Here is a 25368-nt window from a genome sequence, read left to right as displayed (position 1 = left end):
AGGCCAATACTAGACCTCAGACCTCTCAATGCATACATAAATTTGGAACATTTCCACATGGTCACGCTCCAACAAGTACTTCCTTTACTGAAAAAAGGGGACTTTCTTTCTACACTGGATCTAAAAGACGCTTACTTTCATATCCCTATTCACAAAGCCCACAGGAAATACCTCAGGTTTGTGGTAGAAGGACAACATTACCAATTCAAAGTCCTTCCATTTGGGGTCACAACGGCACCAAGAGTATTCACAAAATGCCTAGCAGTGGTTGCAGCTCACCTAAGAAGACAACAAATACATGTCTTCCCTTACTTGGACGACTGGCTAATAAAGGCCAAGTCACAAGAAGAATGTCTTCAGAACACACAAAAGACAATTCAGCTGCTGCACCAGCTAGGGTTTACGGTGAACTACACAAAGTCACACCTGCAACCAAGCAAGGTTCAACAATATCTAGGGGCTACTATAGACACGGAAAAAGCGAAAGTATACCCCAATCCAGTCAGGATCCAAACAATGCTTACAGTCATTCAAAATTTAAACCACAACACTCACTAACAGCGCGAGTGTTCATGCAGCTATTAGGGATGATGTCATCAAGCATACTGCTAATACCATATGCCAAACTACAAATGCGTCCGCTGCAAGAATGCTTAGCGACACAGTGGAATCAGGCTCAAGGACAGATTACAGATCTGGTGTTGGTAGACGATCGCACACACCGCTCTCTGAAGTGGTGGAACACAACAAACATTGCCAAGGGGCGGTCGTTCCTAGAACCAATTCCACAGGTGATAATACCAGCGGATGCATCGCTCACTGGATGGGGAGCGCATATGGAGAAATATACAGTACAGGGAAGATGGAATGTGCAGGAAAAAAGACTGCACATCAATCATCTAGAACTACTAGCAGTGTTTCTAGCATTGAAAGCCTTTCAAATGCACGTTATCAACAAAGCAGTCCTGATCAGAACAGACAACATGACAGCCTTGTATTATATTCAAAAACAGGGGGGGACGCACTCTCTCCAACTATCCAGGCTAGCGCAGGAAATCTGGAGATGGGCCATACCTCAAAACATCTATCTATTAGCCGAACACCTACCAGGAGTTCAAAATCAGATAGCAGACATCTTAAGCAGACAGTCAAAACAAATACACGAATGGGAACTGCACCACCAAATACTGCAGCCATTCTTCCAAAGATGGGGACAACCAGAGATAGATCTCTTTGCCACTCATCAGAACGCAAAATGCCAAAGCTTCGCATCCAGGTACCCACACCACCTGTCGCAGGGCAATGCGTTATGGATAAATTGGTCCAACAAATTTGCATACGCTTTTCCCCCTCTCACACTAATCCCATTAGTGGTCCGAAAGCTGCAACAACACTCAATGACCATGATACTAGTAGCACCCACGTGGGCACGACAGCCGTGGTTCACCACGCTCCTGCAACTCTCACAGGTGCAACACCAAAAGCTAAGAATTTTACCCATGCACCTTACACAGAACCATGGAGAAATAATGCACCCAGATCCCAAACAACTGAACCTAGCGATCTGGCTCCTGAAATCCTAGAATTTGGATACTTAGATCTACCCCCAAACTGTATGGAGATCATTAAGCAGGCGAGACGTCCCACCACCAGAGCATGCTACGCAGCGAAGTGGAAAAGGTTTGCTGTATACTGTACCAGTAATAACATCAACCCTCTAGACGTATCAACAAAGGATATTATTTGCTATTTACTACACTTACAGCAATGTAATCTTGCGTACACATCTATCAGAGTACATCTAGCAGCTATAGCAGCGTACCTACAAAACAGGCAACACCTATCCCTGTTTAGAGTGCCAGCAATCAAAGCCTTCATGGAAGGCCTTAAAAGAGTCATTCCACCAAGATTACCACCTTCCCCGGTCTGGAACCTTAACATAGTACTCACCAGACTAATGGGACCACCTTTCGAACCTATGCATAGGTGTGAAATACAATTCCTTACATGGAAGGTGGCCTTCCTTCTATCCATTACCTCCCTCAGGAGAGTAAGCGAATTACAGGCATTGACAATACAAGAACCATTCCTACAGTTACACCAGAATAAAGTGGTTCTTAGAACAAACCCAAAGTTCTTGCCTAAAGTAATTTCAGCATTTCACATCAATCAACCAGTGGAACTACCAGTCTTTTTCCCAAAACCACAGACGGTAGCAGAAAGGGCCCTACATACACTAGATGTCAAAAGGGCAATATTGTACTACATAGAAAGGACACAAAATTTCAGGAAAACTAAACAACTATTTGTAGCGTTTTCCCCAACACATAAGGGCAATTCTATCTCTAAAGCGGGCATTGCCAGATGGATCGTAAGATATATACAAATATGTTACATAAAAGCAAAGAGAACATTAGCTGTTCCTCCTAGAGCACATTCTACACGTAAGCTAGGAGCATCTATGGCATTCTTAGGAAACATTCCCCTAGATGACATATGCAGAGCAGCAACTTGGTCTACACCACATACCTTCACAAAACACTACTGTGTTGATGTGCAGGCTACACAACAAGCCAGAGTGGGCCAAGCTGCGTAGCATGCTCTGGTGGTGGGACGTCTCGCCTGCTTAATGATCTCCATACAGTTTGGGGGTAGATCTAAGTATCCAAATTCTAGGATTTCAGGAGCCAGATCGCTAGGTTCAGTTGTTTGGGATCTGGGTGCATTATTTCTCCATGGTTCTGTGTAAGGTGCATGGGTAAAATTCTTAGCTTTTGGTGTTGCACCTGTGAGAGTTGCAGGAGCGTGGTGAACCACGGCTGTCGTGCCCACGTGGGTGCTACTAGTATCATGGTCATTGAGTGTTGTTGCAGCTTTCGGACCACTAATGGGATTAGTGGGAGAGGGGGAAAAGCGTATGCAAATTTGTTGGACCAATTTATCCATAACGCATTGCCCTGCGACAGGTGGTGGGGGTACCTGGATGCGAAGCTTTGGCATTTTGCGTTCTGATGAGTGGCAAAGAGATCTATCTCTGGTTGTCCCCATCTTTGGAAGAATGGCTGCAGTATTTGGTGGTGCAGTTCCCATTCGTGTATTTGTTTTGACTGTCTGCTTAAGATGTCTGCTATCTGATTTTGAACTCCTGGTAGGTGTTCGGCTAATAGATAGATGTTTTGAGGAATGGCCCATCTCCAGATTTCCTGCGCTAGCCTGGATAGTTGGAGAGAGTGCGTCCCCCCCTGTTTTTGAAAACTTTATTTCAAACGGTTGCGACAGACACGGGTGACCACCGCTAGGGAGGTAACTGCTGTATAATCTATTCATAAATGTACCATCTGCAGCCCATATGCCTCGAACGGAATATGCTACTTACCAGTATGCATCTGTTCTTAGCATAGAGGGCTGCAGAGTGGTACATGCCCTCCCTGCCTCCCCGGAAACCTGTGTCTGTCCCAACATTATCTTATTTAGATACACTTACATGGGCATCTCTTTCTGTATTCTATTACACTACTCCATCTAACCCTACTATGGCAAAACAATCTAAGGATGGAGCCGATGCCCATGCGCACTAACACCCAAAGGAGGAGTCATCGATCTCGTGACGACAAAGACTTCTCCAAGAGAAAAACAAGTGCAATCATCCGAGCCCAACACCAGATGGCGATCTATTCATAAATGTACCACTCTGCAGCCCTCTATGCCAAGAACAGATGCATACTGGTAAGTAGCATATTCCATCTGTAAGAAACATTAGTTATAGATTCCTTACCGCCCTACCCATCCTCCCCGTTCTGCGAACTGATTTCTAGGATTAAGGACAGCATTTCAGGGCCCTAGTTTTGGGCACTAATGGTCAGTGTCTTACATGGCTGTGCATTTCTGGAGCGGAAAGTCGTTTACAGAACAGACGTCCGCGCGCAAGGGCGGTATCTAAGTATCTGCCGCTACGTCATCCTGGCGACCACGACGCCAACGACCTACGCAGAGCCAACGGACACCACCTTTCGACGCGCAGAGGTACTGTGGATGAAAACACTTTTCGGATCCAGTCTGACGCCAGGGGGTGATTGTAAGGTAAGGAATCTATAACTAACTAATGTTCCTTACAGATATATCGTTACCGAAGGTAAGTAACTTGGGCTTTTACACTATGTAATCATCACTGCCCAGTGTGACTGTTCTCTGCAAACCCTCCCAGCATCCTATCACACCCATTTCAACTGCTTCCATATCGAAAAACATATAACCATGAATTTGACATCCGTTTTCCCTCTTCTCCCTGGTAAACTCTCGTCCCACCCCTCTACAGAGTGTTGGCCAACAAGTTTTCCAGAATGAATCTGCTTGCCTGACTTTTCATTGTCCTCTTATCCCAAATGCAGTGAAGGGCTCAAAGTTAAGTCATTGCTTTAGTCTTGGCTGGGCCATGTCTACCTTTTTTCTAGGATGATCTCCTGCGCTGGTGTCGCCATGTTGACTGTCGAGCTGTTAAAACTTTTGGTGGACCTCTGCTTTGTCTCTCTCATGTTTTTCTTCTAGAGTGGATTTCTTAGTCATCTGTATAATACAGTCCTCAAACTCCTCTCTGATACCTGGTGTGGAGCAGGCATTATCCAGGGCATTCACAGAGTGTTTCTCATTGTTCCATAGAAGAAATGGTCACATTGATATTTTTGGATGTAGTCCGTTATTTTCTGGAAATCTTTCCACCTTTTCAAGGTAGATGTCACGGAACATTTGCCAAGTGTTATTTTTATAGTTGATGGTATATTTGGAGCTTGTCATTGCTTTCCAGTAATGCAAACATATGTTAAAACATCTGGGGGTGCTTCATGACATGCACCAGTTCTGGACACGCTGTGTCCTTTGGACGGTTCCTGATACAGTGTTATGTGCATTGGACTTATGTCTTTACCTTCAACGTTCCTGAGCAGAGCTCAGATCATGATATTGTTAATTCTTGATCTTTTTTTCAAGCTCTTCGTGTTTTAGCATTAAGTCATTATACTGTTCCTTCCATGTTAGGATCCTGGTTCCCATGTGGTGTTTCTCTTCTGAGCATTCATTCACCATCTTTTCCAGATCGTCAGCTTGGGAAACAAGCTATTCTACATCCTTCTCCAGTTTGCTTGGGCAAATGTTCAGATTTACCGTGATTTTGCCCACTTCTTTGTCAGTCAGGAAGTGGTGGGAGTATTTTTATGATATCGTTGCGGGGGTGTTGCTTCTGGTGTCTCTGAAGGGAAGATTTGGCCAATTAGTATTTATCCTTTGTCAGGATAGAATGCATTTTATAGATCACCTACTACTGGGGCAGCAGAGACCCATCACATCTGCCTCTTTCATCTCTTCCACACCATGCCTGACCATCACTCGAATCTTGAAACAGGCTGGCTGTCCCTTTCAGAAAATAATAGCTCCCTCATTTTGCCCGTGCCTACTTTTTGCTAGCATAGAAAATGAGCCTCCATGCATTCTTTTTTTAAAGAAAGACAGACATAATTGTGATACAGCTGGCCCTTCAGACCCCTGGACCCTAGTGTTGCTGCACCTGCTTCACTAGTGACATCAACTGCCTTATGAATCTGGCTGTGTGCTCTACCCTTTGTTGCAAACATGGGCTCCCTTCTTGCCTTTTGTTCGGAGGCTCAAACTAAGGTAACCTCCTCTGCCTCGATTTTGCCTTCCCATGGGCCACTCCTCCAAGGACCACAGAAACACTGGCACAATGTTCTAGGCCCTTGTGATCGTGGGGTGTAGGCAGGCCGGAATAACAAGCGGGGAGGCCGGATAAAGTGGGCTATGTCTGAGCCGGTTTTATTGTCAAGGAACAGAATATAGGTAAAGTACAAAAGGGACTGGAACGGAGACACACAGGAGGGAGATGTCCGAAGAGGTGCTTGGCCAGGCGTCGGGTAGTGGTCTTCTTCCGAAGCGCTCTCGTCGGCTGGCCGCTCGGGATGGTGGTTCCTCGGAGGTATAGGAAGGAGAGAGAGAGAGGGGCAGTTAGTCCGGCTAACAAGATGCAGATGTTGTTTTTTACCGACACCAGGGGGTGTGGGAGAGGAAAGGAACGTGAGGAAGGTAGGGGAGGGATCAAGAATTGGAAAGAGGAAGATTAGGAGGGCGGAAGGGTGATAGTGTGACGGGCGAGCGCAGGGGTCTTCTGTACAGGCGTGCTCGTGACGGACAACACGGGTGCTATATACAATATCTCTACAGTGACGGGTGCAAGGTGTGGGCGTGACTATTATATACACTACTACTATGCTCTCAAGCAAGGGTTCGGTACTCACATGCCCCGCCGTAACTCTCCTGTGAGTTACGGCCGCTCTCCAGCCTCCTCCAACGGACTCCACCAGTCCTCGGTCCAGACTTCGTCTCCTTCTCCGTCACCGCTCTTCTCCTCCGGTTCTTCGCACGCTGTCTCCTGCCACGAGTCCACTTGCTTGAACACCCTGTCCTCTTTGGTTCCGGCTTTTCTGCGCTCCGTCTCTGGGTTGTGGGAGGTACTTCCGGGGTCACTGGATAGTCCTTCCGGGATTCCGCTCGTCGCGATTGGTTCCTGTAAGGAAGGAGAGAGGGGTGGAGTCCGGGTTGTCATGGACGCCACAGAATCAGATGGCGAGGCTCGGGATCTTGAGGGAAGGCGCGGCTTTGACGAGGTAGGGGTTGCGGCTCTTTCACAGCCCTAATGCAAGCAAGAAAGGATAATAAATAATTAGGGTATAATTGGCCCCTCACACTGCTGGTCCCTAGTGCCACTGCTCCTGCAGCACCAATGATACTGACAGCCCTGCTAGGCAGGCTTTAGGCTCTGCTCCCTCCACTGGGCCATCACTCCTAGGCGGTAATCCACGTTTACCACAAAACTTTTTTCCCACAGGGAATCACAACGCGGTCGTTACAACGACTGTGTTGTGATTCCGCATACAATTACTCCGCAAGTCGGAACAACGACTTGCGGGGGGGGGGGGGGTTGTTGGATTTAAAATCCAACACCTTCCCTAGTGTTCACTCAGACTGGAGTTGCAATAGTAAATTATACTATTCCAACATCCAGCGCCCCCCTCCGCAAGTCGTTGTTCTGACTTGCGGAGTAATGGTACGCGGAATCATAACGCGGTCGTTGTAACGACGGCGTTTTGATTCCCTGCGGGGGAAAAGACTGTGGGATAAAGACATAGATTCCTCCTAGGCAGCACAGGCAGGCTATCTGTACATGAAAAAGAAAACAAAAGCCCTATTTCTCGCCCTCTATTGCTTTGGCCTTGTTCCTCGTGCAGAAAGGATGGACTCTTCACTAATGTCAGCAAGAACATGGACCCCCAACTCCATTTTTTGTGTCAAGACAGCCATAATTGGATTGCAGTGGCCACTCACACCCCTATTTGTTGCTCTGATGGTAGTGATGGGCACTTAAAAAAAAAAAGAGTCTCCCGATGTCTCTTTCTTCTCTGGAGGTTTCTCTACACGAAGCTGTGTGTCCATCTTTACAAAAACAATAGCCCCCACATTGCGTACTCAATTCTGGGCCATCGTTTTGAAGATATCCTTGAATCTCACTACTTTCCTCTTTTTCTTGGGCCATTACTCATAGGCCTCAGGGGGTCTGGAAGATCAGGGTTATGTATGTGAAAGCAACCGTGCTGGACTCCTCCCTGCCACTCACTTGAACGGCTATGTGCATGTAATCAGAGGTGGATGTGGACAGGATCCATGTGGAATGATGTACCCATCGCTGAATGGTTAATGCTGATCTTATGGTTCCTTTACCTGAAAGCGAAGGGGCTGGCTTGGGGGCTTCTGTACTGTGAAGCTAAGGAAGGGACGAAGAGCTAATGAAGAAACAAAACTTTACTCCAGGGTGCGTGTTACCTCAAAGAAATGTAAATGTGTGCAGTTGATTTATCTTCAAATAGATAGTCTGCTTGGGAGAAAATCTAGGCTTTAATTGATAGCCATTTTAACATTCATGAAGACAGAGTTATTCTTTTTGAGAGCTAATGTGAGGCTGTTATCAGTTGAGTTCGGGAGTATGTCCTTTTCATAGACACTTAAAAAGATTTTTGCACTAGGTACAGTCTGATTTCTTATTACTAAAATATATATTTTGCAATCACTTGTAATATTTTAAAGACTACAAAGTCCTCGCTGTGTGTAATAAAATGTTAACTTAATGGCCAATATATGAAAAGTGCTTTCTGTCACAGGCCTCGGAGCTTGTAGCACTATAAATATACAAGTCACTCAGTATTACAATTCCCACACTTTATTATGCACTTCAAGAGCTGAATGTAAATGAAACCAAGCTAAAACACACCAAATAAACAGGGCCATGCTTCAAGACCACATCTTCATTTGCTAGTACTTGAAGTTCGATTGGTGTCCCCCCCCCCCCTCCCCCCCTGAAATATACATGATAAACCCCCAGGGGCACATGCCTCAGTTTGAAAACCTTTAATCTAGGTGGAGGGGGAGCACTCTCCAATCCTCTCCACAGCTTGCTCGTTGCTGAGCTGAGCTGTTAAGTGCGGGTCACTGCCTAGTGGGCTGGTCGAGGTCATATGGCCCAACACTGCAAGCTGTGACTATGTGCCCTGATCCGTTTGTCTATATGGACTACATCCACTTTGACTGACTTACATGTGTCAGTATGGGCGGGTTCCGTAGCATCCTAGTAACCTCTTGTGGTCTTGCCACACTCCTCTGGTATCAACCACGAAGAGTCACCACATAAACATCCAGCATTGCACATCCGCACTCAGCCATTGTTCTGCCAGCTACCCTCTTCAGCAGTTGTGCCCCCTGGTTATTTATTGGGCACTGCTCTGACTGTGTCAATGTGCCTGTCTTTGAGAGCATCTCCTCTTGAACTAACCCTGCAAGATTGAGGCTGCCTAGCCAAGCTGGCTCAGGGTTGCATGAGTGTCAAACTCTGGAGTACTTGACCACTGTGGATTTGTCTTATCATTGATTATGGTTTAACAGCGCTTTGGAATTATTCTGCCAACTGCTTTCACCTCCTGGACACCTGTATCATGAAGTTAGTTTTCTTCATTTGTTATCTGCTGTTTATATCCTTAAGGTCTCTGAGTGATTGAGTTCTTAATGAAAAAACAAATTGTAGAAAATTGTATATACAACTGAGTCATGACTTAATAACATTGTACATTTGTGACTGATGGGCCTCTCACAGAGGCATTAGCTGATGATACCATGAAAAATGCAATTTAATCAGACTGACTTGGAAAATTCTTAAATACAAATTTTGACTAAAATTTCTCTTTTAAAAACAGCGTGTTCTGTGTGTGGTAATAGATCTCTGCATTCAAGGGATTCTTGTTCCGTTTAACTGATGTAGTTGTGTGCTATGTGTATCATAACGGTTCTGCCCTTTTCACTGTATGTTATCTTATTAGAAAGATTGTGTTAGAGGCTTAATCTTTGTTTTAATATCTTTTACTCTTTGTAGTTGTGGGTGAAGGAGCGCATGCCTATGGCCTCCTCGACGGAGCATGGCAAGGACCTGCCCACAGTGCAGCTGCTTATAAAGAAGAATCAGGTAAGTGGTTTTGGCAGCGCTATATTGACCAAAATTTGTTCGACTCAAGTAACCCAGAAAGCCTTAGCCTACATTGATAGCATAGTCCTCCTGCACTTCAGAGATCTTGTCCACATGCAGGTCATGTCTTTTTCACACTTGGAAAACTAGGCTTTGCTTTTCTGTAGACGCTTTTCCAGTGTCCTCTGCCAACAGGTTCTTAAAGAAGTTGCACCTCACAATACACAGGATACCACTGTGCACCAATCACATCCCCAGTGCACTAGAACCACGGTTTTACTGACAGATATGTACATTTTTGGCACCCTGCATGATGTGCTTGTTCATTGCACGCAATGTGATTGCATTGTCGGTGCCCTGCGTGCACATTTTCATGGGACTGAAAGCACACCCACTTTAGGCAAATCCAAGTAAATCCTCACCAATCTTTAGGCACGGTATTCCAACAGAGCGCCGTATCTCTGTACTTCATGCAGTTTTACCTCAGCTAATGTATATTCTCATATCATTGTAGGCTCTATCACAATCACTTTGCAGATAAATTCTCTGTGCACATGAGGCACATACTTATTACAATACGCTTATCTTGTTGTACCTCAGAGACATGAACTATTCTGAGTATGATGAACATCAGAGATCAAGTTGAATAGGAAATGCTCTGATAGCTGGGCAGTTTGCAGTGAAGAGAAGCTCACGTGTCCACTACTGATGTGACTAGGAAGCCTGCTGAAGCAAAGTAAGAAAGAGCTGTAAATTCAAATGAGCGCTGGATCTTGAAACATAACCTTTGTCCTGGCTGTTAGGCCCTTTTTGACATTCAAAGAATGCAAACAGACACCATCTAAAGTTAGGTATGGGTGAAGAACCCTGTCTAGATGGTCCTTCTTAAGTCGGTGTCATTATAAATATTCCTAATGCTGAGTGGAAGAGTTTTTCAGAATTTGGCAATTTGTACAGAAATAGTTGATACTCCAGAGGTAATTTGCTAAACTTTGAACTTCAATTCACAGTTGGATCTTGGAATAAAGATACTCCGTGTTGGGATCATTGTAGCTACACAGGAGATATTTAGGAGCATCAAGATAAGTTGCCACATTATTCAAACACCGTAATTGGCTGTTGAACTCAACCACGTATTCCCCCCAAAAAAACAGAAAGTGTGTAAAGTCTTAGGCTAGTGGAATAAGTCTTGACTATCTGGTTGAGTCCAAAGAGAAGGTCAGCATCCATAGAAATTCAAAGGCTTTTCACTGACTTTGAGAACTCTGTCAGAGTCAAAAACATTAAGGAGAGAAAGATGTATTTTTGTTGTCAAGAGTTGCCTGTATATAATTTATAGACTATATATTTTTATAACTGCTGTAGTTAAATGAATTCTGGATTTCCTGTGAATAGGTGTTAAAAAAAAAAAGTACTGTTCAAATTTCAACTTGCGCTATTCTCCATTTAACATTTTACAGATGGAGGGGTGTTGCACACTTTAGAACTCTGTTCTGTACACGTTAGAACTCTACTCATCCTTACGTTGAACCACACTTTTGATAGGTCACTCAACAGTAACTTCCTCTCTCATTAGATTTTAACTTCTTGTTGAATCACATACCTGATTCAGTCAAAAATCTTTACTCAGCACAATCTCATTGGACCATAAAAGAACAAACAGTATATAAAAACTACAACAATACAGGTAAACATAGTTTAACCCCTTCGCTACTAGGTCTTTCCACCCCCTGTGCTAAGCCTTTTTTTGGCTATTTGGGGTAGTTCGCGCTTAGGCCTCTGTAACTTTTTGACCACATAAGGTATCCACGCCAAATGTGCGTCCTTTTCTTCCAACATCATGGGGATTTTAAAGGTACCCAGGGATTGTTGATTCCCCTTGAGGCGACCCAGAAATGAGCCAAAATGCAGCCACGTTTTGTTTTGTATTTCAGGAAAACTGAGGAAAAAGGGCTACAGATGAGTGTATTTTATTTTCCCTGTAAATGGTATCAGCAAAGGGTTTGAGGTGCTGAAACCACCATCTTTCAGGGATAAGCAGACTTTCGTCAGAAAGCCAAATATTTGTACACAGTTTGGGCATTTTACTGTGACATAGCCTATGTTTGCTATTTTTTGTGCTTTTAACCTCCTTCCAGTTAATGGTAGAAATGGGTATGAAAGCAATGATGGATCATGGAAAGCTATACATAGAAACTATCAGTTGAAAATAGGAAAAATTGAAATTGAGTTTTTATAAAAACAGCCATTTGTGCCAACGTTTTCACCTGTAACTTCTTCTAAGTATGACAGATTTGAAAAGCAATATACTGTTACATCTGCTGGGCCCTTCTGGTTGTGAAGATATATAGGACTTGTAGGTTCACCAAGAACCTGACGAACCCAGAGCCAATAACTGAGCAGCGTCTTGCAATGGTTTTTTATTGTGTACTGGGTATATAACAATTCATTTGGGAAAATATAAACAGGAACAAAATCGGTATGAAAGACACCTATGTATTTCTGAAATGGGAACAAAATATAGAGTTTAGAAACAATAGCTATTTGCACATCTCCGAAAATATGGGTACCCATTCTAGCATATGAATTAAACTACTTTTTTCCAAGTGACGTCTTTTTTACACATTGTCTTACATTTGGAACACAGAAATGCATTGAAAGTCAATATGTAATAACAGTTGCTGTACAATTCTGTGTTCCCCTAAGTCTACCGATAAAAATGGTACCCCACTTGTGTGGGTAAGCCCTAGTTCCCGCGACAGGAAACTGTCTAAAACGCAACATGCACACACCACATTTTTTACAGTGAAAAATGACCCTTTTTTTCGCAAAATGCCTAGCTGTAGATTGTGAACCCTAGCTCTTCCAGCACATAGGTAAACCTAGCAAAGCTATCCATTTTTTAAAACTAGACACCCAGGGGAATCCAGGATGGGGTGACTTGTCTGGCTCTCAATAGGTTCTGCGCTACGAGGCCTCCGGGTTGTTTGCGCTTAACAAAACACAATTAATAATAATAATAATAATAATAATTACCCAGAATCCCTTGCAAACCTCAAACTTTGTTAAAAAAAAAAAAGAAAATAATTCCTCCCATTTCTGTGGTGGAAAGTTCTGGAATCTGCGTGGATCCTCAAAATTCCACCAACCCTGCATTCCCCAACGTCTTCCGAGAAAAATGGTACCTCACTTGTGTGGGTAGGCCTAGTGCCCATGACAGGAAACGGCCCAAAACGCAACGTGGAAACACCACATTTTTATAATGAAAACTGGCACTTTTTTGTAAATTGCCAAGCTGTAGAGTTTGAACCCTAGCTCTGCCGGCACCTAGGTAAACCTAGCAAACCTATCCATTTTTTAAAACTAGACACCCAGGAGAATCCAGGATGGGGTGACTTGTCTGGCTCTCACCGAGTTCTGTTACCCAGAATCCCTTGCAAACCTCACATTTTGCAGAACAAAATCACATTTTTCTCAAATTTATGTGTGGGAAAGTTGTAGGATCACCGGGCGGACACAAAATTCCTACCACCCAGCGTTCCCCCTGGTCTCCCAATAAAAATGGTAGCTCACATGTGTGGGTGGCAACAGGCAAGGACCCTAAACGTATTAAGGAGACTTCAAAATCACCTACCACAAAACGACCTGATTTTGCAAGGGGGTCACCTGGGATTTTGGCTGCAGGCTCCGCGGTCATCTAGGGAAACTTACCAAACCCACACATTTCTGAGAACTAGACACCCTGGGGAGTCCAGTGAGGTATGGCTTGTGTGGTTCCCCAACATTTCCCTACCCAGAATCCCCTCAAACCTCACATTTAGCTGAAAAAATCAAATTTTTCAAAAACAATTGTGTGGTAAAGTTGTAGGATCACCAGGCTGACACAAATATCCTACCATCCAGCGTTCCCTCAGGTCTCCTGATAAGAATGGTACCTCACTTGGGTGGGTGGACCAAGTACCCTCAACAGGCAAGGGCCCAAAACCTATTGAGGAGATTTCAAAATGAACTATCACAAAATAACCAGGTTTTGCAGGGGGCACCTGGGTTTTTGGCCCAGGGCTTGGCGGCCATCTAGGGAAACCTACCAAACCCACACATTTCTGAAAACTAGACACCAGGGGGAGCCAAGGGAGACATGGCTTGCATAGATACCCCAACGTTGTCCTACCCAGAATCCCCTGCAAACCTCAAATTTAGCTGGAAAACCCACATTTTCCACATATTTCTGTGTGGGATCACCGTGCCGGCACAAATGGGTGTCTAGTTGTCAGAAATGTGTGGGTTTGGTAGGTTTCCCTAGATTGCTGCTGAGCCCATGGCCAAAAACCCAAGTGACCCCCCTTTCAAAACCAGGTTGTTTTGTGATAAGTAAATTTGAAGTCTCCTCAATACGTTTTGGGCCTGTGTCTGTCGCGGGTACTTGGCCCACCCACCTGAGTGAGGTAAACTAAACTTGTAAACTTGGGGATTTGTAAAGCGCAATTGTTGCCTGAGGGCGTCCAAGCGCTGGGATAGCCATGACCTGCAGAGGACAGGGAGGGAGGAACAGCAGTTAGCAAGCAGATGTAAATAAGTAGGTCTTTAGTTGCTTGCGGAACATAGTGAGGTTCTGAGTGGCTCTGAGATGGAATGGCAGAGTGTTCCAAGCCTTGGAAGCGTTGTAAGTGAACGTCCTTCCGCCAATTCTAGCTCTTTTTATTCTTGGAACCACTGCTAAGAGAGTCTGGCTGGAACGAAGACTTCGGTTTGGGGTGTAGTGGATGACCAGATCACGGGCGATGATGGGTCCCGTGTCCCAGAAGGCTTGGTGGGCTATGCATAGCGCTTTGAACAGAACTCTCTGCCGAACCGGTAACCAGTGAAGGCTAGTTAGTCCGGTCCTCACTGAGTGTCTGCGAGGGATTTTGAGTAGAAGGCGAGCTGCACAATTCTGTACAGTCTGTAGTCTGCGAAGGGTATATCCTGGTGCGCCCAGATACAGTATGTTGTTAAAATCAAGGCGTGAGTGAATGAGACCCTGAATGGCTGCCCGTTTGGCTTCCATAGGAAGAAGAGGAAACATTTTATTTAGCACTCTCATAATGCCAAAACAGGTGGCTGAAAGTTTTGTGGCTTGGACATTGAAAGATAGAGAACTGTCCAGCCACACTCCGAGGCTTTTGATGGTACTTTTGGTGGTGGGGGGTCCTAGGCATGGTGGCCATAGGGAGGGGGAAAAAGTCGGCTCTGAGGGTCCCAAGAGCATCAGCTCAGTTTTTTCTCCGTTCACTTTCAGGGATGATGACGACATCCAGTTCCTCACTTCCTCCAGGCATTCTCTGAGCCCGCCTGGCGCAGTTCGGGGTGCCTCTTGCGCCAGTGAGACCACCAGCTGTGTGTCGTCCGCATATGAGATGATCTTAACTCCAAACGGGCGGACGACACTAGCCAGCGGTCTCATATATAGGTTGAATAAAGCAGGGCTCAGAGAGGAGCCCTGAGGAACTCCACAATTTAGAGGTCTGCTGGAGGAAACGGAGTCGCCATCAAAAACCCTGAAAGATCTGTTCCCCAGAAAGGATTCAAACCATGCCCAGGCTTTATCCTTAATCCCCACACAGGACAGACGGCTCAGTAAGGTGACATGACTGACCGTGTCAAATGCCGCGCTTAGGTCAAGGAGGATCACTGCCACTGATCCTCCCTGATCCAAGATTTTCCTCGTTTCCTCTATGACCATGAGGAGGGCGGTCTCTGTCCCGTGCTTAGGTCTGAAACCCGTCTGAGTAGGATCCAGTATGTGATGATCTTCTAGAAAGTTCACTAACTGTTGGTTCACATATTTCTCCAAAACCTTGCTCAACCAGGGGAGCAGAGAAATAGGGCGATAGTTAGCCAGGTCAGACGGGTCTAGATTGGGTTTCTTGATTAATGACCTAACCATGGCTTGCTTCCAGACGGTTGGGACAGTGCCAGAGGAGATGGAAGAGTTTAGTACCTCTCTGATGACGGGCAGGGTGGTATGGGATGCTGCCATTAGGATGTCAGGAGGGGCAGGATCGGCCGGAGAACCTGATTTGACACTGAGGGCTAGTGTTTCTAAAGTGGAGTGGTTTAGTGGGGGAAAGTGGGTTAAGCTGTATGGGATGGGGTGGTGTAGCGGGCCAGGGAGATCATTAGGTTGATTAGATGAGCCACTGTTTGGGGAAGAAAAAGTTGAATTGATTTTGTTAATTTTCTGATAAAAGAACTCGGCAATGTCATTACATTGGGTGACAGATTTCTGGACATGCATCGCAGGGGACGGGTTTGTTAACTTTTTAATGATCTGGAAGATCTCTTTGGGTTTAGATTTCGCCTTCAGGATTTTGTCGGCGAAATAAGTCGACTGAGCTGCTTTTATTTGGGTTTTATACTCGTTGATGGTTTCACGTTACCGGTTTTTGTTATCTGCCGAATTGTCTAAACGCCAGCGTCTTTCCGCCCTTCTACAGAGACGTTTTTTCTCCCTAAGAGATTGGGTATACCAAGGGGCAGTTTTGTGGGGTCGCTTCAATACAGTCTTGCTCATTGGGAGAGTGGAGTCAAGGGTATGAGTGATCCAGTTGGTATAGGCCTGATTTGCTAGGGCGGGATCTTCCTGTATCTCTGGTTGTGAACTAGCAAGTTTAATGCACCACTTGTCAACCTCAAGGCGCGGCCAAGCTCGCCTGAGTTTGGTGGTGGGGACGGATGGAGAAATTTTAGGCGTAGTCCATTTGAAGGGGATTAAAAAGTGGTCAGTCCAGGGTAAGGAAATGCCTGGGTCCACTGTGATATCAGGACAGTTCGAGAAAATTGGATCCAATAAGTGGCCTTTTACGTGAGTAGGGGAGGGGACAAGTTGGGTGAGTTGTAGAGCTGCTAGATCCTCTAATAGGATGGCAGCTGTGTGGTCCAAGGGGGAGTCAAAATGGAGGTTCAAGTCACCTAACACGGTGAAGTTGGATAAGGTACTGACTCTGTTGGCGCATTGGATGGCAGTGTTTCAAGAAACTGCTTCGGGGGACCGGGCGGGCGGTAGATGAGGGTACCTGACAAGCAGATGTTGGGAGAGAGGTTGATGTTAAAACCCATGCTCTCGCAGTCCGAGATAATCTCAGAAGAGAGTCGACCGTGATATTGTTCCCTATGGATGATAGCAAGGCCTCCTCCTCTCCCTTTTGGCCGGTCTTGACGTGTGATTTGGTAGCCAGTGGGGAGGGTCTCTACTATCGCCGGGTTAGAATCACTGGTAAGCCAGGTTTCCGTAAGGAACAGTACATCCGGGGTATATTCCTCTATCAATAAGGCCATTTCGGCGCTATGCTTGGGCAGTGGGCGGCAATTTAGCAAGAGCATGTAGAAGTCATGTGTGGTCGTTGTGCACAGGTTAGATTTGAGAGGTGCAAAACAAGTAGGGCAGGTTGACGGTAAGTCCAAGGCTTGAAGGGAGTGCCGAGAGCAAGTGTTGGTGGGGGGCCTTAGCTTGTAAAGAATTGCCGGCGAATAGCATCTGCGTGATGACGGCTGGGATGCAGGGGAGGTGGCCCAGGGCCCGGACGAGCGCAGACGAGCTTGCCTTATGCGCGCCTTCGGCGCGCATTCGTCGCGCCCGCTGCGCTCGTCCGCTGCGCTTCCGGCCCATGCACATGTTTGTAGCAAGGGGGCAGTGAGGGGGGTGTGGCCTCGAGTGGGCGTGTCCCCGTCCTGTCGTGAGGGATCCAGCTGGTGGAACCGGCGATTTCGCCCTACCCAGCGCTCGTTTTTGTGCTAGAGTGGGTGCCTGTGCACAGTAATCGTGCAACAGACAAGTGAGTAACTTTTAAAAACAATGTCCAAATTTTCAGTATTACACAGTTAAAACACAAAATACACTGCTGCTCCCGGCTGTGCCTCAGGAGCTGACTGGCTATCAGAGCGCTTGTGGTTCAGCGCGCTATTTGAGTGAAATTGACTAAAGGGGGCGTGGCCTCGAGTGGGCGTGTCCCCGTCCTGTCGTGAGGGATCCAGCTGGTGGAACCGGCGATTTCGCCCTACCCTGCGCTCGTTTTTTTGCTAGAGTGGGTGCCTGTGCACAGTAATCGTGCAACAGACAAGTGAGTAACTTTTAAAAACAATGTCAAAATTTTCAGTATTACACAGTTAAAATACAAAATACACTGCTGCTCCCGGCTGTGCCTCAGGAGCTGACTGGCTATCAGAGCGCTTGTGGTTCAGCGCGCTATTTGAGTGAAATTGACTAAAGGGGGCGTGGCCTCGAGTGGGCGTGTCCCCGTCCTGTCGTGAGGGATCCAGCTGGTGGAACCGGCGATTTCGCCCTACCCAGCGCTCGTTTTTGTGCTAGAGTGGGTGCCTGTGCACAGTAATCGTGCAACAGACAAGTGAGTAACTTTTAAAAACAATGTCAAAATTTTCAGTATTACACAGTTAAAACACAAAATACACTGCTGCTCCCGGCTGTGCCTCAGGAGCTGACTGGCTATCAGAGCGCTTGTGGTTCAGCGCGCTATTTGAGTGAAATTGACTAAAGGGGGCGTGGCCTCGAGTGGGCGTGTCCCCATCCTGTCGTGAGGGATCCAGCTGGTGGAACCGGCGATTTCGCCCTACCCAGCGCTCGTTTTTGTGGTAGAGTGGGTGCCTGTGCACAGTAATCGTGCAACAGACAAGTGACTAACTTTTAAAAACAATGTCCAAATTTTCAGTATTACACAGTTAAAACACAAAATACACTGCTGCTCCCGGCTGTGCCTCAGGAGCTGACTGGCTATCAGAGCGCTTGTGGTTCAGCGCGCTATTTGAGTGAAATTGACTAAAGGGGGCGTGGCCTCGAGTGGGCGTGTCCCCGTCCTGTCGTGAGGGATCCAGCTGGTGGAACCGGCGATTTCGCCCTACCCAGCGCTCGTTTTTGTGCTAGAGTGGGTGCCTGTGCACAGTAATCGTGCAACAGACAAGTGAGTAACTTTTAAAAACAATGTCCAAATTTTCAGTATTACACAGTTAAAACACAAAATACACTGCTGCTCTCGGCTGTGCCTCAGGAGCTGACTGGCTATCAGAGCGCTTGTGGTTCAGCGCGCTATTTGAGTGAAATTGACTAAAGGGGGCGTGGCCTCAAGTGGGCGTGTCCCCGTCCTGTCGTGAGGGATCCAGCTGGTGGAACCGGCGATTTCGCCCTACCCAGCGCTCGTTTTTGTGCTAGAGTGGGTGCCTGTGCACAGTAATCGTGCAACAGACAAGTGAGTAACTTTTAAAAACAATGTCCAAATTTTCAGTATTACACAGTTAAAACACAAAATACACTGTACAATTGTTTTCGGGAGACCTGGGGGAATGCTGGGTGGTAGGAAATTTGTGGCAGCCCGGTGATCCCACAACTTTCCCACACAGAAATTTGAGAAAAAAATGCCTTTTCTGGGTTTGCAGGGGATTCTGGGTAGGAAAACGTTGGGGGGGTCCACGCAAGCAATACCTCACTTGACACCCCAGGCTGTCTAGTTTTCAGAAATCTGGAAGGTTTCCTTCTCTGCCGCGGGTACTTAGCTCACCCACACAAGTGAGGTACCATTTTTATCGGGAGACTTGGGGAAATGCTGGATAGTAGGAAATTTGTTGTTTCTTTCTGGAGCGTGAAAATTATGGCACAGTAATGCAAGCAATATGTGACATTCACATTTTGTGGTTTGCAGGACATTGTGGGTAAGATAACTTGTTGGGATCCATGAGAGAAACATCACCATGTACTCCCCTGGGTGTTTAGTTTACGACAATATCTAGAGTTGGTAGGTTTATCTTAGTTTCAATGTACACCTAGGCACAGTAAGACAGAAAAGACAAATATTACTGCACAACCATCTATTGCTCAAGCACACACACATACTGGTTGGATTTTGCACGAGGGTGAGTTGGTTCAGTATATAACATTTTATGAAAAAGAGATTTCACAAAAATTAAATGCACTTTTAATAATTTAAAGGACAAGAAACTGAACCATTGACTCCTAGCTCGTGAGCTGTAAAGCCACGACAAGGCACCAACCTCTTTACAGGCCATTCATACACCTTTCATTTGTGTGACAGAGCTAACAATAAAGGCGAACTCTCTTGGACCTGAACCCCTAAAAAAAAAATCTCAAGTTTCATTCAACAATATTCATACCACCAACCATAAGTACACTTCAATACCTTGCATTGATCACAAACATGGACCCAAAGAACCATTATAAAAAACATAGATAGAATCTAGAACTAATATTACAAAATATGTTTATTAATAAACCCTCATAAAAAAGGTTTTTTTTATAAAATCAAATCACACAGATGCAAATTTATACAGCAAATAATAAAAAATCATAACATTGAAATACACGAGAGACAGATGACATGTGAAACATTAAAAACATCATAGCATGGTTATTCCAAAAGAATCAATACAAAAAATGTGTGGAGGTCCACTATTTGATTATTGGGTTGGACCCAGAAAGTTCCTCGGATATAACCTTAACAGAACAAGGCGTTGACGCGTTTCGGTGGTAACAGACTATTTATAAAACCACCTTCATCAGAACACGAATAATAATTGTCTCTCCTATAGTTGACGCAATTTCATTGCACCTCAGCAGTACGCATTGATGTGTCACCCTTCACCATATCTTGGGGACTCAACGATGTAAAATTCCTTAAAAACACAGGGTATTGAAAATCCACTAGTAGTGTTTGTCAATATTAAGACTGACTATTTCTCAAGTCTTGATCAGTATCCGATGTGTTCTACGTCAGGTACAGGGCAACGCTACTCTACTGTTATATCAGTGGGAACTTTTGATTAACGTATTCTATCCCACGATCATGGAGATTTACAATTTATTCTTAAGGTGCCAGGGGATAGTATCCTTTAGGTCATCGTTATAATTACCCTTTTGTTCTGATTTATAAAAAAGGCTCAAAGGTCGCATGCTCCACCGTCCAGTTCCTCTTCGCGATCGGACATGGCGTTGTCCGATCACGAAGAGGCTAGGGCCTCCTCCTGTTTGTGGTACTCGACTGAGTCTCTGGGATCCTCAGCGTCCCAGGAGAATGTTCAGGTGGACTTACGGCATCATGCGATGGATGACCGGGAGCTTGCGGCATTTATTCTCTGTTCCGCTCTGGATATCTCAGAGGTGCTGGGCCGGGCCATGGCTTCCTCAGTTGCTCTCTGTCGCCAAGCTTGGCTTCAGGACGGAGTGTTCCCCGAGAATATTCGGGAGCGACTCATTGACCTTCCGTTTGATGGCAGCCTGTTTTTCCATGCCCTGGCTGACTCCACCATCCAAAGATCTTGGCAGGGCTCCGTCCTCCTCCTCTGCCTTATCATCCTCCTCCTCCTCCTCCTCAGTGACTGCTGAGTCGAACTCCTTCTTCGACCGGTTGGTCTGGCTGTGGAGTGTGTTTTCTGGCCATTTGAGTCCTTCCTTGGGACTTTGGCATTGTTGGCTGCTGGACAGCCCTTTGTTGTCTATGTGTGTGTGTTTCGCTGGAGTTGTTGCGCAGACTTGGCCCTGAGATTAGGCATTCTGCTTTGCTTGGGCTGCTTGTCAAGCCTTCCGCGGGGGCGTTTTTTTCCCTGTGTTTCTTTTGTTTTTCCTCTGCTGCGGAAGCTCTTCAAAGAGGGTTCCCATATCTTGGGACTTAAAATACCCTATGTGGGGTAGTGGTAGCTGTTATATAGCTTGCGCTCTGCTAAGGAGTTCTGGTCGCCTTCGGGTGTCCGTTCTCCTTGGCGTTTGTGTATGTTGCTTTTGTTTCTTGAGGTCGTGTGCGTGGCCCCTCGTAGTGGTGTGCCCGGGCATTCCCTCCTCCCCCTGCTCCTTTCCTGAGGGCTGGGGTGATTTTGTGTTCTCCCTTGTCAGGCGCCGCCTGCCCGGCCTTCCTGGGGCCCAGGGCTGTTCTTCTTGCTTCTGGCGTCCTATAACTGTTGTCGCCTTTCTGGCTGGCATGTTGCCCTCCATTTGGGGTGGGTTTGCCTTCTTTTCCCTCGTTTCCTTGGGCCCTCTAGGCTTCTTTTTCTTCTCCTCTTCCTGTCCTGGCATTGGATGGAAGCTATGTTGCCTTGTAGGGGAGTGGGGTACTTCAGCCTCCCTGGCCTTGCCCTTGGTTCCTCTGCTGTGAGTGTACGACCCTCTGCAGCCCCTTCTCCCTCCTACATCTCCTGGGGGTCGGAGATGTTCTGCTCGTGGGGATCCCTTTGCCTGGCTGGGACGAGGTTCTACCTGGTCTGCAGATCTGGTCCCCTGTGGGACCCTCTGTTCTGTTCAGGCTGGTGGGGTCCTTTCACAGACCCTCCTTCTCCGTGGGTATTGCTAGTGTATCTATTCTACGTGAAGGAATCTGCAGCTAGTAGTCTCTATCAGATGTACGAGTTACTTACCTTCTGTAACGATGTATCTGGTAGAGACGATTCTAGCCGCAGATTCCTTCACGGCCCGGCCTTACTCCGCGTTCTGCGAGGACCCTTGGGTTGGTCTTCGGTACTCGCCTCCCGGTGGGGGGGCTGTGTCTCCTGTGAGTGCCTTCTTTGCCCCTGACGGGTGCCTCCGTCTGGTTGCGGTTCATTCCTCCTCCTGGTTCTTTGGAGAATGGGGTTCCTGTGCTCTTGTGCCCTGGCTACTCCAAGTTGGGGAGATTGCCTTCAATGTCTGTCCTCCCTCCCCTCCACTTTCCCTCTGCTAACCTCTGAACAGTGGTCATCTGGCCATGCCTTGCCCTTGTTCCTTGGGGGGTGGTTGCCCTCTATGCTGGGGTGGCTGGGAGGTTTGTTGTCCCTGTCTGTCTTGGGACTGGCTCCCCTTCCTTGTTCGGGATGGGGGGGGGGGGGTCAGCCTCCTACATGTGTCATGACTTTTACGCGTGTTTCTTGTCTCTGGGGCACAGGGGGCACACCGCCTGCCAAGCTCCAGTCCACGCACACCGCCTGCCAAGCTCCAGTCCACGCACACCGTCTGCCAAGCTCCAGTCCACGCATACCGACTGCCAAGCTCCAGTCCAAGCTATTACAGACTCCTGAAACGTAGTAAAAGTCATCTTTGAGGTTTTTGCCGAATTGGATCCCTAGATATTTGATGAACCCGGGCTGCCAGACTAGTCCTGAGTTGTCTATTACTTCTCTGGTGGTGTTGTCGTTAAGTGGCATACATTCCGATTCGTCTCTGTTTAGTTTGTATTCGGAGTGGGCTGAGTATTTTCCAATGGTGTTCATGAGGGCAGTGATAGAGGATTTGGGGTTCGCTGTGATTATGAGGATGTCATCCGCATAAGCTACAAGTTTGGCTGTGGTCTCGTTGATGGTGACTCCCCTCATTTCTCTATTGGCTACAAGGTCTCTGATCAGGGGTTCCAGCGCCAATAAAAACAGCGCGGGGGACAGGGGGCAACCCTGTCTTGTCCCCCGTTGAAGGGTGAATTGATCTGAGACTGCCCCATTGATAGCTATGTGCGCACTGGGACTTGCGTACAGTGCCATCGCCTTCCTGGTATATTTATCTCCCAGGTTGTACTCCCGCATGCACTGTTCTAGGAAATGCCAGGACAGGCTTTCTCTGCGTCTTGTGTGATTGCCACTGCGGGCTTATCTGACTTGGAGGACTGTTCAAACACATGGCACAGGAGTATTGTGTTATCAAGGGACATACGTGACTACAGGAAGCCTACTTGTGAGCTGCTTATCAGTTGAGGTAGTACCGTGTTAAGCCTTACAGCTAGGATTTTGGAGTAAATTTTGCAGTCTATGTTGATAAGTGAGATGGGCCTGTAGGTTTGGGGCCGTTGCGTGTCCTTGCCTTCTTTGGGGATAACTATAATGTTTGCTTCTGTCATGGACTTTGACACCACCCCCTCCCCCTCACAATTGTTAAAGACTGTTTTCATAGTTGGGAGTAGGTGTGTCCGAAAACTTTTATAGAAGGAGGCAGTGTATCCATCTGGACCCGGCGCCTTATTGTCTTTAAGAGTCCGTAGACTCTTGGAAAAGACTAGGGATCTCATACCAAGCCCAGTTGGAGGCAGGGGGAAGCCCCTACACCTTCAACATGCTAAAAAAACGACATGACCTACCAGATATAGAACTCTACAACTTCCTCAAAGTCAGAACAGCCCTAACCAAATCAAAAATAACAAGACACAAACCCTCAATCATCCAGTATATGGAGAACCTGAACAAGGTGGGCCACCAAGTGCCCCACATATACAAACTACTCCGCCCCAGTACCTCCAAGCTTAACGATAAGACAACCAGCTACTGGGAATCACATCTAGACACCGCACTTAGCGAGCAGGAGAGACACATCCTCTGGTTGTCCCCATTGAAAAACATGATCTCCCCGGTGTTAGCTCAGACAAAATTTTGGCTTCTGCATAATACCTACTGGACCCCGGTTCGCCTAGCGGCCCTGGGTCTGAAGGAAAACGACAGCTGTTGGAACTGTGACAGAGAACAGGGGGACCTGGCAAACCTCATCTTCCACTGCACAAAGGTCAAAAAATATTGGAAAAAAATATTCTCCTTAATAAATAAAGCCTTAGGGTGCACACTTAAAGAACAGTTTGCCGCACTCACCACCGCATTCATAACATCTGATATTGACACGCAACATGACAGAAACCTCCTAGATCGCCTGCTTACGGCAGCAATCAAGATAGTACTCACCAAGTGGAAGGACACCTCTAAAGCCACCTTCAGGGGGTGGCTCAACTGGGTGACATACCTGAGAGGAGCCGACAACATGGCCCTACGTAACACACCATGGAGAAATCCCAACAGGGGGATGTGGGCATCCTTGGACAAGTTCCTAGTCCCTTACGAACCCCCATGAAGGTGATGGCCAGAAACAACCAAAAGGCCTACCCCCACACCAACGACTAGAGCAGGACCCCCCCTCACACCCTAAACTCTCCTCTCTTCCCCCCCCCCCTTTTCTTTGCTTTCAGAGTAGACAGATGGACAGGGAGCCAGTCATGCTTATATTTTGTTTCACTCCGACCAACCTGACGGTTACCCCTAGCACAAAGCACCAATGAATATATGTTATACGTTATATGTGGGAGTGAAGAGATGCAGGGTCGTTTAAGCTCAGGCGCTCTCCGAATAAACTGTATAACCAACAGCTAAGCCTCATGGGCTGTCAACCCTGTATGTGCAAAGGTGATGATGATTACATGTTACTTGTTACATGTTGTAATTGTAAAAAATCCAATAAAAAAAAAGGAAAGAAAAGTCATCTTTGACTCAGGACAACAATTCTTTAATACAACAAAAGCATTAAAGGTTGCCAAGTGGAAAAGATGGATAGCCAACTTCTTATACCAAATGTAAGCCTTGCAACACCCCCTATGTGCCTATTATAGTCTAAAATGGACACAGGTTTGCTCACTTCAGCAACCTCACCCCAAACAGTGACAGGTGAAGTGCTTTCATAATGGATGGTAGTCAGCATGTAGACCTCTCTCCTGTCTGCGAACTTCACAGCTAGAAGTTTCTCGCTATGCAATGCACTGCACTGCACTGTCCCCACACAAGCTTTTGACAAACAAGTTATTTTGGGAAACCTTAACGGTTAGAGCGGATTGTACCACAGCAACAGTGTCCACTTTGGCCAATTTCCTGAACGACTGCACAGCAGTGTAGAAGTTATCTACATATAAATGGTGACCTTTGTTAAAAGGTTATCTATCAAGTTCACACACAATGTTCTCAGTCACTCCAAAAGTGGACAGACAACAAGGGGGTTCAATCCTGGAATCCCTACCGGTGTACACCCTGAA

At 46.5% G+C, this 25368-nt stretch overlaps 1 protein-coding gene across 2 annotated transcripts in view; it reads left to right on the top strand.

Moving 5' to 3' along the window:
* SPTBN2 (spectrin beta, non-erythrocytic 2) overlaps positions 1-25368 on the top strand; it is a 680775-nt gene that overhangs the window by 456845 nt on the left and 198562 nt on the right. For both annotated transcript variants that reach the window (XM_078660840.1, XM_078660841.1), the window contains one exon: positions 9482-9571. In XM_078660840.1, the coding sequence (XP_078516966.1) occupies positions 9482-9571 (90 nt within the window). The remainder of the gene's footprint in view (positions 1-9481; positions 9572-25368) is intronic.

The sequence above is a fragment of the Lissotriton helveticus genome, chromosome 9, assembly GCF_964261635.1.
Source record: "Lissotriton helveticus chromosome 9, aLisHel1.1, whole genome shotgun sequence".
NCBI classification, from domain to species: Eukaryota; Metazoa; Chordata; class Amphibia; order Caudata; family Salamandridae; genus Lissotriton; species Lissotriton helveticus.
The sequence above is the reverse complement of the archived record's forward strand: the minus strand, read 5'-3'. Positions and strand labels throughout refer to the sequence as shown.